At 35.6% G+C, this 16,167-nt stretch overlaps 1 protein-coding gene across 1 annotated transcript; it reads left to right on the top strand.

Moving 5' to 3' along the window:
• The first annotated feature begins 9,212 nt into the window (after nt 1–9,212).
• LOC111912577 (internal alternative NAD(P)H-ubiquinone oxidoreductase A1, mitochondrial) lies at nt 9,213–12,430 on the top strand. The gene is made up of 8 exons (XM_023908318.3): nt 9,213–9,926; nt 10,140–10,353; nt 10,449–10,609; nt 10,689–10,754; nt 10,851–11,014; nt 11,091–11,205; nt 11,747–11,926; nt 12,138–12,430. Exons 1-8 carry the CDS (start codon nt 9,495–9,497, stop codon nt 12,288–12,290), a joined length of 1,485 nt encoding a protein of 494 aa, XP_023764086.1. The 5' UTR covers nt 9,213–9,494; the 3' UTR covers nt 12,291–12,430.
• Nucleotides 12,431–16,167: the final 3,737 nt, after the last annotated feature.

The raw sequence follows: 16,167 nt of genomic DNA, 5'->3' as shown, positions 1-16,167 counted from the left end.
AAAACCCCGTTTAACGATTGCGATTGTGATGGGCAAAACCAAAATTAGCTTTAACAATATATAAACCAAAGAAAAAGAGAGGTGTATTCCAGTTTCCACCAACAAATTAGAAAGGTCCCCAATTCCCTTCAAGTTGAGAAATTTCTCATCATGAAGCAAAGAGATATAATAGATATCAAGTTGTCCATTAAGATTCACCCTTTCTAAATCGTCAAAATTATTTTTTGTATATCTCGCTTAGCTTCAACAACTTTGCTTTATCAAAACTAGAAAAATGAGTAACAAGGACTCAAAGCCGCCATGTTATCAATTTCATACTAACTTCACTAAATCGATCCCCAAATTCTTGAATTTGCATATCCAAAACCGTGTTAAAAATCACAACTTCAAAATGATATTGATTAGTCATATTCGTCCTACTCTTTCGTGGGGTAACATAATATTCTGACATGTCCACAATTCCAATACTATGTTTTTCACAGAAAGCACATACCTTCTTCAAGTGTCTTGAAATATGACAAAATACCCTTTGCTTGATTATTGATGAATCCCAGTTTCGTCACCGACCTTGAAGAATGTACAAATAATAACCTTACATAAAAGCCGATGTTCCAATCCTGAAAGACAACACAACCAGTTAGGAGCTCTCCAGGGCGGCCCTGGACGTCCACTCCGATGGTTAAATTAGACCGTGCTAACAAAATCGAAATAAGGGAATAAGTGAAGATCAAGGTTGATTGTGTACCTAATTCTTCAAGTTCAATCCCTTCTTATGGTTCAAATCATCGGGAATGATCGGCCAGGTTGTAAGGACTTGCTTCAGTCTAATTGTCATTAATGCTCTATCGATCGAAAGTACCAAAATTAGTACTTGGGAGAAGTTGTCCGTCACATTTGATAGATCCTATGTCATATGGCTAAATGTAACTATACTATACAGCTGGATTCGGCCTTTAGTTAGAGACATATAAGCCTTATCCGTGTACTTTTAGAGTACTACTAACATCTTCTATGGTCGTTACCTTAAGTTACATTATTTATTAAAGACAGGTTCGGCCTCGTAGTGACTTTGGTGGTTCGGTAGGAGAGTTAATATAGGGTCGAACATGTATATTGCTCATTAATTACGGTTAAATAAAGTAGACCCTCCTCTTTGACATATTTAACGACCGTAACAACTTCTACAAACAAATTCAACAAACTTACAATTGCTCTATAATGTGAACCCCATCTAGTATCTCCAGCTCAAACAAGAGAAATCTCTTGATTCAACCCTCTTCGTGATTCAGTTTCACCAATACCAATTTCGGCTTCAACTATTCTTGTTGCATCTGTCGTATCATATCTTTTCTCTTATAAGAACCATAAAAAATAGTAACCACCAAAGCTAGTTGTTCAAAGAATTCTTCAACATCATCATGTTTCTTTGCTACCACCACAACCACTAATTGAAACTGGTGTGCAAAACAGTATATATAATGTGCAAAACTATTTTCTAATAATATCAAAGATTTCAAATCGTTGAATGCATCACTCATATTACTTGCTCTATCATAACCTTGCCCCTCACCTATTTATTTCAAAAATTAATAAAAAGATATCATAAATAAAATTAAAGTTAATATCATATTAAAGAAATAAATATTTTATGATTTCTCACCTGAGCCATACCCAAGTTGTTGTCGGTAAATACGGTATCAATGTTGGCTTTAAGAGTCAAAGAAGATGTATCCAATACGTGAACAACTCCAATAAATCTTTCATTTACAATCCCAAGTCTATCAACATATCTCAAAACTATAGCCATTTTTTCATTTTTGGAAACTTCACTAGACTCATCAACTACTATACCGAACGCATCTTTACCAATTTCATCGCAAATAGACTTGATTATCTCTTTCGAAAAGCAATTGACAACATCTTTTTGAATCGTTGGAAAAGTTAACTTTTCATTTTTGAAGCATTTCATTAAAAATCTTCTCATTATCTTCTCTAATCAAAGTTAAGATTTCAATGAAAAGTCCTTTATTATTAGAATTTCCTGTCTCATCATGTCCATGAAATGGTAATTTATTGTTCAATAAAAGTCTACGACTACGAATTGTAGCACGTAATCAATTTCATAATTACTTTTCTTAAGTTCCTTTTTCTTATGAATGACTTCACCAATAGATTAGTTTTTTCTCAATAGCAAATCCCACTTTTCTTATGCCCTATGGTGATAACTTTGAATATTACCCATATTTTTCCGGAATGATTTTTGTTACTCAAAGTGTCAAAGCCTTCGGCTATAAACGCATATCTTCCACCCTGTTCCCCTATCAGGTCTCCAAACAAGTAGCAACACAAACAATATGCCTTATTCTTTTTAATGCTATACTCTAACCATCGAAATTTAGTAAACTATTCCAAAACAAAACATTTTAGCTTCTTACAAAATAAAATAAATTCAAAATTATGCCCCTTTGGTTGACAAGGTCCTTTAATCAAATATTCTCTCAAATACATCCCTTTGATTAGGATTATAATATGTAATCTTTGGCCTATCTCCCGTGTCCGAAGGAAGATCATTCAAATCAAAAGATTGTGCCACTTTTGGTTTTTGAATAGGTTCATTAGATTGTGGTTCTTGTGGTTTTGGAGTAAGTTCATTAGATTGTGGTTCTTGTGGTTTTGGGGCATGTTAATTAGGTTGTGGAACTTGTGTACTTCCATCAACCCTATTTTTTTTTGGAAGTTTCTTCACTATTCTTGTCTCCAACATCTAATTGTCTTTTGAAAAATTTGTTAATAGTAACCAACATTCAAAATATATCAATTATAAACTTGAATTCAAGTTTCAACAACAAATAGCAACTAATAATCAAATTATCAAAATATATCAACTATAAACTTGATTTCAAATTTCAATTGGTGGGTTTTTATTCAAAAAGTTAGTTTCAAAAACATGATTTTTAGCAATGAAAGACTTGATAATTTTGAATAACATAAAACAAGTTTAGAACCCACCAAGGATCATCTTGCAAAGTTTGGAAAGAAAACAAACACCAAAGAAGAAGATGGAGAAATTACAACCTTTGTAGTTCTTTGGATCCTCTTAGGAGGCTAGGAAGTTGATGAAGAATGTAGAACTTTAGAGACACCAACAATGAATCCACTTGATGTAGAATGCTAGTTTTTTTTTTTTTTTTTGTATAAAACTCTTAAGAGATATGAAAGCTTCACTTTATATAGAAAATATTTGGTCAACAAGTTCTTAACACTTTAAGAACCCATGCACCTAAAGCCTATGTGTTCACCATGCTTCAAGCCATGCCTTTCTTTTGAATAAATTAATCAAAAGACCACCACTCCTAATTTTAATCGTATTGTCCATGCTTGTCTTTTTAGAGGAATGTTCTTTTCATTAAACAATGAAGAACCCATACTCTCTTTTGTCTAGCCATATTTCGAAATTATAAAGACAAAAGAAGACAAAATCCTTTTATATTTTATAAACCAAGTTTATAAAATATAAATTTTAACTTTTTGGTAAAAGACAAAAGAATTTATCTAATCCAAAATGTTGTGCATGACTTATTAATTCATACCATATGAATTATGTAATGTTACTTGCTAATAAAAATTATTATTTCCTAGAAATAAATAATTTCCAATTTAATTGTAAGATTACTGAATATTTATTAAAACCAATTTCTAATAAATAATCAATTATATCAAGTTGTTGTTAGTGTGAACCTTTAGTATTATATGTTAATTAACAATATTACTTTAATATAATTCTTGAGCTTACTAGATCTTTCTATCAACAAATAGCAACCTTCAATCAAATTGTCAAAATATATCAACTATAAACTTGATTTCAAGACTCAACTTTCAACAAGTCAACAAATAGCAACCTACAATAAAAAATTCAAAATATATCAACTATAAACTTGGTTTCAAGTTTCAAGAACAAATAATCACTAACTATTAACACTAAGTCCTTAATCTAACAAATTTAAGTGGTGATTTTTACTTTTTTAACGACAAAAATGCAAAAATGGTCGCTGTGGTTGGCAAATTTATGTGTTTTTGGTCCAAACCGAAATGTTGGTGCACCACGGGTCCGATTGTGGATCTTTTTAGTGATTTTGGTTCCTAAACACTTAAAATTACTTTTATACCCTTCTTATTATATTTCTTCATTTTTTTTAACTTAAGCAAAAAAAAATTTAATAACCCCCCCTCATCACCAGCTCTAAAATCATTTATTTACAAGATTAAAAATTAAAAGTCAAGCCCACCCACCATATCCATCACTGTCCTCTTTCTCCATATCCAAATTATCATCGGGAACCGCCTATTCCTTCTAAACCAACCGAAAAACCACCACCTCAACCACCGGAGTAAAGTGTCACCACCTTTGCCACCGGAAAAACACTATTCAAAACTACCACCGTCACCTATTGAGCTGCCCTTTGTCTTTGTCTTCTGTGTTAAAAATACGCCACCATTGCCGTATCTACTGGTTTTTATCCAAAAACAAACACCGACGGTCGTACCCGTAAAATAGGGAGAAATAATGGTGGAGAAAACCCTAGCCTCGCGGTCCAGGTCTGTAGCTCGACTCGTCTTCTCCGGCTGTAGTTCGACCCGTGGTAGTTGCGGCTGGAAACCCTAATTGTGGAAATATGAAGGAAGGAATGTAGATATGTGGTGATGGAGTCGATGTTCGATGATGTAGATTGACGGAGTGGAGATCTATGGAGCACACGTTCGATAGTGAAGATCGACAGAGTAAGAGCGTAGATCGATGGTTTCTAAATGTTTCTGACGGAATCCGAAGATGATCAACGACGCATATCGGTGGTGTCGGTTGAAAGGTGGTTCGATGAAGACAGTGGTCGATGTCGATCGGTGGTGTTAGAGTGCTCGATAATGACGATACTCCGTCAGAAAATGAGAAGGGCGACAACTCTAGGGGATCCATAAGCATTGGCGACTCACCGAGGAAGGAGGCAGGTGAAGTTGGTGGTGGCTAAAAGGTGGTTTGTGTAGGTGACGGAGATGATGAGTTTTCTACAGGTGGTGGTCGTCTGATGATGTTGGTGGTCTAAAAGGTGGCGGTGTCCGGCAGGCGGCGATGGTCCAGCAGGTGGTTGTCTGGCGACGGTGGTGGGGTAGACCGATGATAGTGTTATATATATATATAAAGAGAGAGAGAGAGAGAGAAAGAGAAAGAAAGAAAGAGAGGTGATGGTGTGACTTAGGAGGGCCTGAGGGGTGGAGTGGGTGGTATTTTGTTTTTCTTCTTCTTTAAATAAAAATAATAAGAAATTAAATAAAATAAATTAAAAAAGAAATATATAAGGGCATATTCGTCTTTTCAAGTCGGATGTTGACCACAACCACACAAAAATATCAACCATAGCGACAAAAATCACATAAGATATCTAAAATTGGACCACTTATGCACCAACAAACTTTTTTGGACCAAAACCATATAATTTTGACAACCACATGGATCATTTTTGCAATTTTGTCCCGTTTTAACACAGTGCCAAAAAGTTACATTTGAATTAACCTAACAATAAATAATAGGATTGAGTTTTTTCTTTTGTACTTACTTGTTTCATTGTGCACTTTGATCATTGATCACTCACCATCGGAGGATTTCGTCAGAATAAACCCACGACAACGACAATTCTTTAATAGACTAGAAGGAAGGAAGGTAACGAGCAACGTTAGTCGTAGGGGATATCTGTCGATTGCTTTGCTGATTTCTTTTTACCAATTTTGCAATATTTGGACTAATTTTTTGTTTCATCAAACTTTTTTTTTGTGTGTTGGGCACTTGGCCACTTAGGCTTAATAAGTTTGGACCACTTATTGTGTTGGTTGGTATTTGCATTTACAATTTAGAAATTACCTACTTTTTTTTATGGCAGCCTAAATTTTTTTTATGGTATATCACCGCAACATATAATGTAATTTTCTGAAAAAAATTACACCATTGAAAAAATATTAAGGGGCATCTTGGGCTACCCGACTCTACATTGGATTCGCCTATGAATTGGTCAATGTTGTTTTAATTTTACACTACAAATCTTCATGCTCAATATCATTATATAAGAACGATTTTTATAAGCTACTAGGTTATAACCCATGTGTTACATGAGTGACAAATAAAAAGTTCATATAATAAGAAAATCAAATTATTTAATCATACAATTACAAAAAAATATATATTATATATAAAAATTTATGTATATTGGTATGTTTATCTAAACAGCAAGATGAAATTTTTTTTAGCCAAAAGTCAGGAATGGAAGGCTTAAATCTTAAGGCGTTTGTTTTGGTCAATGGTTAAATGTTTCTACTTAAACCAACTTTAAAGCATCAATTTAGTTGCAACATATTTTATTTTGTAAACTATAGGGCGATAATGGGGTTGGAAGTGATTCATGTGTAATACAACTCACTCAAGACACTCAACAACAAATGCAAAGATTAATGAAAACAAAACTTGATAGATATAACAAAATACCCTCCATAATTAAAATAATAATAAGTTGCATTTAGTGTCAAAATTCTTGCCTGCTGTAGGAAATGAAAAAAGTGAACAAATGTAAGTAACAATATGTGAATATGTGAACAGAATGTAAGTAACAATATGTGAATATGTGAATATGCCATAACATATCATATTATTAAAAAAATGATCAAAGTTATAAAACATAGACAACAAATGTGAACATAACTACAACATAAACATTAGCTATCATTAACTGATACTTTTTCATAGAAGCATCGAAAACTTGTTTTTTGTTTGAGAAACATCATCTCCCAATACAACTGTAAAAATGCATACCATATAAGACCCATAAAAAAAGAAAATGGAAAAAGGAAATAACTAAATTAGAATTCTCGCCTAGTGGGAGATTTTATGGATAAATTTCCATGTTTTCCTGTTAAGGCTTTGTATTAGTTTTAAAATAGATACAAAACAATATTAAATCATAAATACACCAAATCATCATGTTTTTATTAGCTTACTTAGTTTCACAATTGAAAAAGGATAAAATAGATCCTTACCGATAGTCAGAGTTCAATGTCCACCAAATGCTTGAAAAAGACCAGATTTATCTCACCAAATCCACGAAACACATCATTATTCTGTATCCATAGAAAGTTATTAATAATCAACATCTTTTAAGGCATGTAAACATGACACCATAGTCTACAATCGAAAAATCGAAATACAAATGATAATTACATTTCAAAGCCTTCACAATTTAAAGTTAAAAACATTAAAACATACTCAGAAAAAAAGAACTCTACTCAACCACGATCACAAATTAATCTCACCGCCTGATTTACATGGTTTTCAAATTATAGAATCTCGTTCAATCATTTTATCAAACAAGTGGTGTGCAAAAAGAGTTACTGATTCAAGAGACCAAAAAACATATGGATAAACATATAAAGATGTACTCTTTCCATCACAAGACTCCTTTTGATCTACATACCCTTCATATATCTGCTTTTTAAATATGAAATTGAAATAAACTTCACCGCTAGGAGTCTGAAACATGTATTTGGAAAAGAAAAAAAGAAAAAACCCATGACTGAATTTTAGCATGCATAATAAGAAATAAGATAAGGGCATTAAGGTTTGAGTGTGAGGTCGAGTAGTAACCTCAATGAAGTAACGGGGACCATTAATTCGAGTGGATTTGGTGAGTTGTAGATGATGGGAAAGAGAAGTGTTGGAAATTACAAGCGTAAAATAATAGCTTTGGTTGAGATACAAACGTAGATCCAAGTTAAATTTGGAGAAGATTTCCTGATTTCTTGCTGTAGCGATTGATAAGCATTCAAAAAAAAAAAAAAAATAGGAAGAATATGGTAACTAAATTCCTAATTAATAGGAGATGATCATGATTGCTAACATATAACATATGACACATGGAATGAAGAAAGTGTAGAAAATGGACACGTGACATTTAGGAGAGGCAATTATTGGGAATGAAGATTAATGTTAAAGAGGTTTTGGCTTTGGGTTGACAAGTCTTAAGGTACACATAAATAAAATATAAGTTTGTGACATATATAGATAAGAAACTATGTCCTATGTACACAACTAGTCAATGTTGTTATAATTATACTCTACAAATCCTTATGCTTAATTCATTATATAAGAACAATCTTCCTTAATAAATGAAGGTTTTTTTTGCCACATGTCAATCTCTCATGAGTTTTGACACTTGTCATTTTGTAGTATTTTTGAAATTAAATATTATCCACTTGTCAATTTTTGGTTTGTTTCAATGTTTAGAATTAAAATCATATACTTACTTATATATGTAAAGTAAAATATCATATATTTGATATTAAATTGCAATAAATACGTTTCTTTCTTCCTTATTTTAAAATTATATATTAAAAAATATTTTTTGTTTATATTTTAATGCTTAATATTTTTTTAAATCAACCCGTGTAATACACGGGGCTCACACCTAGTAAGCTATTAAATGTTAAAAGAGGTTTTGGGTTTGGGTTGACACAAAATCTATGTTTACATCGCAACTACAAGATGAAACCCAAGAAGCCCACGTGTCAATATTTGTAATCGATTTGAAGAATATTGATTTTTTTTTTCTTGGTAATCAATTTGAGGAACAATGATGTAGAGGTACCCACCAGAGAAATGCTGGCGAAAACGTTTTGTTAGGACATTTTTCTTGTTGGTACATGCCCTCTAAGAAAAACTAAAACAAATTGCATACTTTGTCTTTGTAATCAGGAAACTGATAAATCTATTTTTTAAGAGGATCTTCGTGAATATATTCTTAATAGTTAATACAATATTAATCCAAAAGTCTTCGAGTCCAAAAAATATAAGGTGCATAACATGTGGTGACCAAGTGACCAAATTAAAGATGAAACACTTTTCATCTTCAACCTTTATGCTCTTCATTAATTATACAAAACAAAATTCATAAAACTCAAAAAACACATATACAAACGTGATGAATTTATAAATTAAAATCCAAACTATTGTTAAAATCTATCTCTAACATTAGTCAAAATATAACACAAGAATGCAAAGGCGAATTGGCTATTTGCTGTTTCTGTGATGTCTTTTGATTCGATTATAGAATATAGAATTCCTAAAAAATAATATTCAAACATGTTTCGTTTTGCCCAAACAAAGTATTTTTCTTTTCCTTTTTATATTAAATTTTACCATTGAATTTTCGATTAGAAATTCAGTCACAGTTCAACCGAGTCGCTCCCACGTGTTGCCAAATACGTCGTTCTCCGGGCGTCGGCGCTTTCAACCTCCGCTGCCATCTGTAAATCTTGCCACCTGCTTGGCCATAATTCTTCCTTTATCCCTTTTGTCCCACCTTTGGCTAACAACACTTCACTTCACAATCACTAGGATTCAGTATTTTCAACCCTTCAATCATCGGAAAAAAAAAAAACGATAATTCCAGTCTCCGGTGATGTATTGGTTGAAGAACCTGATACGATTGTCCTCTCCGGTCAAACACCATTCCACCGCCAAATTCACACCCACTCTATTCTCTCTGCAACACCTTCACCACTTCGCCACCGCCGGCGATGCTGTTGCTCCTCCGGTATCTGGTCTTGGACCAACCAAGAAAACCGAAAAGCCAAGAGTGGTGGTTCTGGGTTCCGGTTGGGCAGGGTGTAGGCTGATGAAAGGGATCGACACCAGTATATACGACGTCGTCTGCGTTTCCCCTAGGAACCATATGGTTTTTACTCCCTTGTTGGCTTCTACCTGTGTCGGCACTCTCGAGTTCCGGTCTGTTGCTGAGCCGATCGGGAGGATTCAACCGGCGATTTCTACCGAACCCGGTTCGTATTTCTTCCTAGCTAATTGCAAAGGACTTGATTCCAAGAATCACGAGGTATGCTTTCATGTTTTCAATTCAAGATTCTTGAATGTTGAAAAAGTTGGAATCTTTGACCAATTCAAATATGCCTAAAACCATTTTTTCGATCTGGGATTCTTCAAATTGGAGTAAATTACGCATCCAATTGCTTTTCGACTTTGCTATTGAAACACAATCATCAGGCTTTTAACCAATTGATTATCTGATTTTGATAATGTGATGCTACAGGTGCATTGCCAAACTATAACAGACGGATTACGAACTCTCGAACCATGGGATTTCAAGATTTCGTACGACAAATTAATCATAGCCTCTGGAGCCGAAGCTTCAACTTTTGGAATCAATGGTGTCAAAGAACACGCCATTTTCCTTCGCGAGGTGCACCATGCTCAAGAAATCCGCAGAAAGCTGCTTCTCAACTTGATGATCTCCGATGTTCCTGGTATCTATCTTCCACAAATTCTCACATTCTTATTTAATTTTGTGTTTTTTTTTTTTTTTTTTTTCAAATATGAAGGGACTATGGTTTTCTCACAGGTGTTTCCGATGAAGAAAAGCGAAGACTTCTGCATTGTGTTGTTGTTGGAGGTGGTCCTACTGGAGTCGAATTCAGTGGTGAACTCAGTGATTTCATTATGAAAGATGTTCATCAAAGATATTCTCATGTCAAAGATTACATTAACGTTACCTTGATCGAGGTGAGACTTACCCGTTTCAAGATTCTTTCTGTATGTAAAATTAGGAACGAACCTTGAACAATTTTGTGAGATTTTGTAGGCCAACGATATCTTATCTTCATTTGATGATCGCCTTCGGGTATATGCTACTAAACAATTGACCAAGGTAAAAGAAACAAAAACTATAATACTTTTTATAATAAACAAATAAATGGAAATACATTGCTATTTCTTGCATTTAACGCGTATCAAAATGTTATAGTCGGGAGTTCGGCTAGTTCGTGGAACAGTGAAGGATGTTCAACCTAAGAAGATAGTTTTGAGTGATGGAACTGATGTTCCTTACGGGTTGTTGGTGTGGTCCACGGGTGTTGGTCCCTCGTCTTTTGTTCAAAAAATGGATCTTCCAAAGGCTCCGGGTGGAAGGTAATAAATGTTTGTTTAGATTTCGGATGAATTTTTTTTTGTCTTATTAATATATATTTTTTGTTACATTTTATAGAATTGGGATTGATGATTGGTTAAGGGTACCATCTATGCCGGATGTATATGCTATTGGGGATTGTAGTGGGTACCTCGAGAGTACTGGCAAACCGACTCTTCCGGCTTTAGCCCAGGTAATTTTTTTTCTATTAAATGTTGTCCGGATAAATGTTATATTTCCCTAACTTTCTCTATTCAATCTTTTTTTTTTATAAGAGTAAATTACACAACTAGTCCCTATGGTTTGGGGTAATTTGCACGCTTGGCCCCTAACTTATTCTTTTAACGCGGAAAGTCCCCACTGTTTGTGTTTGTTACACGCTTGGTCCTACTGTTTGTTTTTGTTACGTGTTTGGTCCTGTCTTACCTAAAATGACTATTATTTAAATAGGGGAAAATGATAGGGTAGGTAAGGTAAGGTGAGGAGAGTGAGATTGGGGGTGTGTTTATTTGAATAAATTAAAAAATCAAGGGCAAAATAGTTATTTTAGGTAAGACAGGGACCAAGCGCGTAACAAAAACAAACAATAGGGACCTTCTGAGTTAAAAAAATAAGTTAGGGACCAAACACGCAAATTATCGTAAATCATAGGGACCATACGTGTAATTTACTCATTTAAAAAAGTTATTATTATTATTCTTTTTTAAATTTCCATTGGTGTGAGTGTGGCTTAGGTGGCGGAGAGGGAGGGGAAGTACTTGGCGGAACTTCTAAACAAGATCGGTAAAGCGGGTGGTGGACATGCTAATGGTGTTGGCGATATAGAACTTGGAGCTCCGTTTGTTTATAAGCATTTGGGAAGCATGGCTACTGTTGGAAGTTATAAGGCTCTTGTAGATCTCAGGCAAAGCAAGGTAACACTAGTAAATTTTTTATTTTTATTTTTTACTTTGTTGCATTTGTTTACATAGGAACCACTAGACTGGATGAAACTGAACAAACTAACAAGAGTGTCAGTCCCACCTTTTTGGGTGGCATGACAAAAAGTTTACAGTCAGAGTCACAGTAACAGTCATGTACTCATATAGTAACAGTCATGTGCATGTGCTGAAATCTTTATTGTAGGAAGCGAAAGGGTTGTCGATTGCGGGATTCGCTAGTTGGTTCATATGGCGCTCGGCTTATCTGACACGTGTGGTGAGCTGGAGGAATAGATTTTACGTGGCAATAAACTGGCTAACGACCTTTGTGTTTGGTCGTGATATAAGCCGAATATAAGCTACACCACAATCGGTACATTTAAGTTTTTTCTCATCTTTTTGTTTGTAATCATTCTGTACAAATATGAAAAGGATGCATAAACATACGGATGTAACACATTAAAAGATCCGTTAAATATACGTACGAATTTTGATTCATATCGTCTAAACCTAAATCTACTTCTGCAATCCTCATATAATAACATCTCTATTACTTGGACTCTCAACATTGCAGTATCTTTGTATTTGTTGCCTTATGATAATGGATTTTAATGATTAAACATCATGTCTTTGAAGCCTCGAATAGAAAACAACCAACAAATCACGGTGATCCACTACCTAAATCGCCACCTAATCCTCACTAAACATATACTTTCTTTTAGCCTCAAATTGCACAACATACATATTCCCTAATTAGAATGATACCATACCACCAATGTTTATAAACTAAATGGATTTACTTGGTGAACTACCACATATGTGCTTCATTTTGAAGTTTATAAAATATATTTACATTTTATTTACCAAAGAAAGATCCTTCTCGAGATACAATTCTTTATGTTGGGATTAAGGAATGATACGATTCTTTATGTTTGGGATTAAGGATTCATAAACCATGTAAACACAATTTTCGTGATACAATTCTTCATCATTTGATGTTGCTGTTGCACCACAACTATCCAATCCTTAAGTCATTAGGTCCAAAAATCACCCAACACTTAGGCTATTTTGTTAGCTATATTATTATTGTTTGTATTTAGGCCCAAAGTATTAGTATTATAGCCCATAATGTATTTATCTTGTATATATATTGATTAATGAGAATGAGCCGATTTATGGGAAATATACACAATTACATGATATCAGAGACCATCGTGTACAACCCTAATTCCGATCCTATCTCTCTTGTGCAGCACCCTTCTCGTTGCCGCCACTATTTTCTTCTGGCTCGTTCTCCTATTTATCTTACCTGATACTCTTTAATCGATCGCTGCTCTATCATGTCTTCTTCTAAGTCTGAGAAACCATATGGCATCACAAACATCAAGACCCACGTTCCACTTATCCTTGATCAAGAACATCAGAACTACGACTCATGGCGTGAACTCTTCAAGAATCATTGCAAGGGTTTTGGTGTTTACCATCATCTACTTCCTAAACCCACCACTGAATCGACATCCACCCTAGCCGACCAACCTAAAGACAAAGCTGTTGCCATAGATCCACAAGCCGATTGGGAGGAAATTGATGCTATTGTGAAAGCTTGGATTTACGATACTCTTGCACAACCCTTACTCAATTCCATTATAAAGAAAAATACCACAGCATATGACGTATGGATCACCCTTGAAAATCTTTTTTACGATAACAAAGACCACCGACTCATGGAGCTAGACACTGAAATCAGGAACTTATCAATGGGGGACTCCTCCATGCTTGAGTATCTCAACCGTGTGTCTAAACTGGCGGATATGCTTGAGAATTTAGGAGCCAAACTTACTGATCGGAATCTGATCATACACACACTCAATGGTTTACCTACTAAATATGACAATCTCTCCCTTCTAATCCGCAACAGCAAGCCGTTTCCATCTTTTGCGGAGGTCCGTCCCACCCTTACCATTGAAGAAAAACTCATGAAGGTTAATGAATCCAAGCCCGTTTCTGTTACACACACCGATCATCCCTCTTCTCCAACTGCTCTTTCGGTTCAAGCCACTGGGAACGTTAATCAATCTCAAAATTATAGAAATAATTTTTCTAATCAATCACGTGGTGGTGGTAGGACCGGTGGAAGATTTAATAGAGGAGGTAGGTTTCAACGTGGGGGTGGACGTACCGGAAATAAACAAAGTTTTTCAAGTGGTTTTGGTCAACATTTAAATGGTCAACAATTAATTATACATACCCCTGGGGTCCAATGCCATGCTCTCTTGGTCCCACTAATATCTCATCTCACCAATTTGTGGTTAACGGACCACCGTATGGCTCAAATGGGCTGCTGCCCACACCGCAAGGAGCTCAAGGCCACCAGCGCTCCTCTTTTTCTCCTGGCCCAAATCGTCAACAGCCATTCTGGCCCGCTCCACCTGCTCACCAAGCCTTCCTCTCGGCACAACAAGCCCCTTCGGATCAGGCCACGACTCTTCCTCAAAGCTTTAACACTATGACTTTGAATGACCCCACTCACGCCGATTGGTATATGGACACCGGCGCCACTGCTCATCTACACACGAACCAAGGTATCTTAAGTTCTGTTAAAAATAATTTGCCTACTTCCTCTGTCTATGTTGGTAATGGGTCCCGCATCCCGGTGAAAGCCACATGTGACTCTTTTCTTCCTATTTCATACTCTTTCCGTCCTTTACGTTTAAATAGTGTGTTAATAACTCCCGATATCATTAAAAATATTGTGTCTGTTTGTCGTCTTGCCCGTGACAACAAATGTTCTATTGAATTTGATGAGTTTGTTTTTTCTGTTCATGATTTTCAGACCAAACGCACCCTCCTCCGATGTGACAGTACCGACGATCTCTATCCGGTCACGAAGCCTTCTGCTCAAGCTCTCCTCTCTTTTGGACCGATGCTTTGGCATCAAAGACTCGGTCATCCTGGTCATCATGTGTTTCAGCATTTAGTTTCTCGTTCTTTAATTCCTTGTGTCAATAAAACCAAAAATAGTTTATGTCAGTCGTGTCAGTTAGGAAAACATGTTAGATTACCATTTCAACTGTCTCAATTTGTTGCTGAATTTCCTTTCCAAATTATTCATTCTGATGTTTGGACATCCCCGATTACTAGCTTGAGTGGAATCAAATATTATGTTATTTTCTTAGATAGCTTCTCTCATTTTTTGTGGGTGTATCCTTTGCGTAAAAAGTCTGATGTGAATGGAAAATTTCAACACTTTTATCAATATGTTTTAACCCAGTTCCGTGTTAAAATCCAAGCTTTTCAAACCGATAATGGCGGTGAATACAATAACACTAATTTTCACACCTTTTGCAATTCTCACGGTATTCAGCTTCGTTTTTCATGTCCTCATACATCCCAACAGAATGGAAAATCAGAACGCATGCTACGCACTATCAATAATGTCATACGCACCCTTCTTTTTCATGCTCATGTTCCACCAAAATACTGGGTTGAAGCATTACACATGGCAGTTCACCTTTTAAATATTCTACCCTCCACCACTCTCCACAACATTTCCCCATTTCAGAAACTATTCAACCAAACACCCAAGTATGATCATTTACGGGTTTTTGGATGCCTATGTTTTCCCCATATAGTCACTCCTCATAAACTATCCTCTCGCACCACACCATGTGTCTTTTTGGGATACCCGACACAACACCGTGGGTACCGATGCTTAAACCTCGCCACCGACAAAATCATCATCTCTCGTCATGTAACTTTTGACGAGACATCTTTCCCATTTGGTTCCATGACTCCGGACCAGCCTCCTTCCTACAAGTTCCTTGATCACATTATTGATGATGCTCCTAATGCTATATCCTATCGATTCCTCCACTCTCGCACTCAGCCAAATACTCAGGTTTCCCCATCCTCATCCGAACCAAGACCGACCACACCACCCGAGACGCCCTCTTTTGCGTCTCCTCCTGTCCCTGACGCACCTCCTCAACCCATGCCCCCTCGACCACCTCGTGTCATCCAATGACCACATTAGTCATCTTGTGGTATTGTCAAGAAGGTTAACAAATTAAACCTTCATGTGGATTCTCTTTCATCTCTTCCCAAATCTTATTCTCAGGCTTTCTCGGACCCAAATTGGCGTAATGCCATGACAGAGGAATATAAAGCACTTATTTCAAATGTAACTTGGACCTTAGTCCTGAGACCGTCTCATGCTAATGTTATTAATTGTATTT

The sequence above is a fragment of the Lactuca sativa genome, chromosome 5, assembly GCF_002870075.4.
Source record: "Lactuca sativa cultivar Salinas chromosome 5, Lsat_Salinas_v11, whole genome shotgun sequence".
Classification (NCBI taxonomy): Eukaryota; Viridiplantae; Streptophyta; class Magnoliopsida; order Asterales; family Asteraceae; genus Lactuca; species Lactuca sativa.
This window is presented reverse-complemented; position numbering and strand designations above follow the sequence as displayed.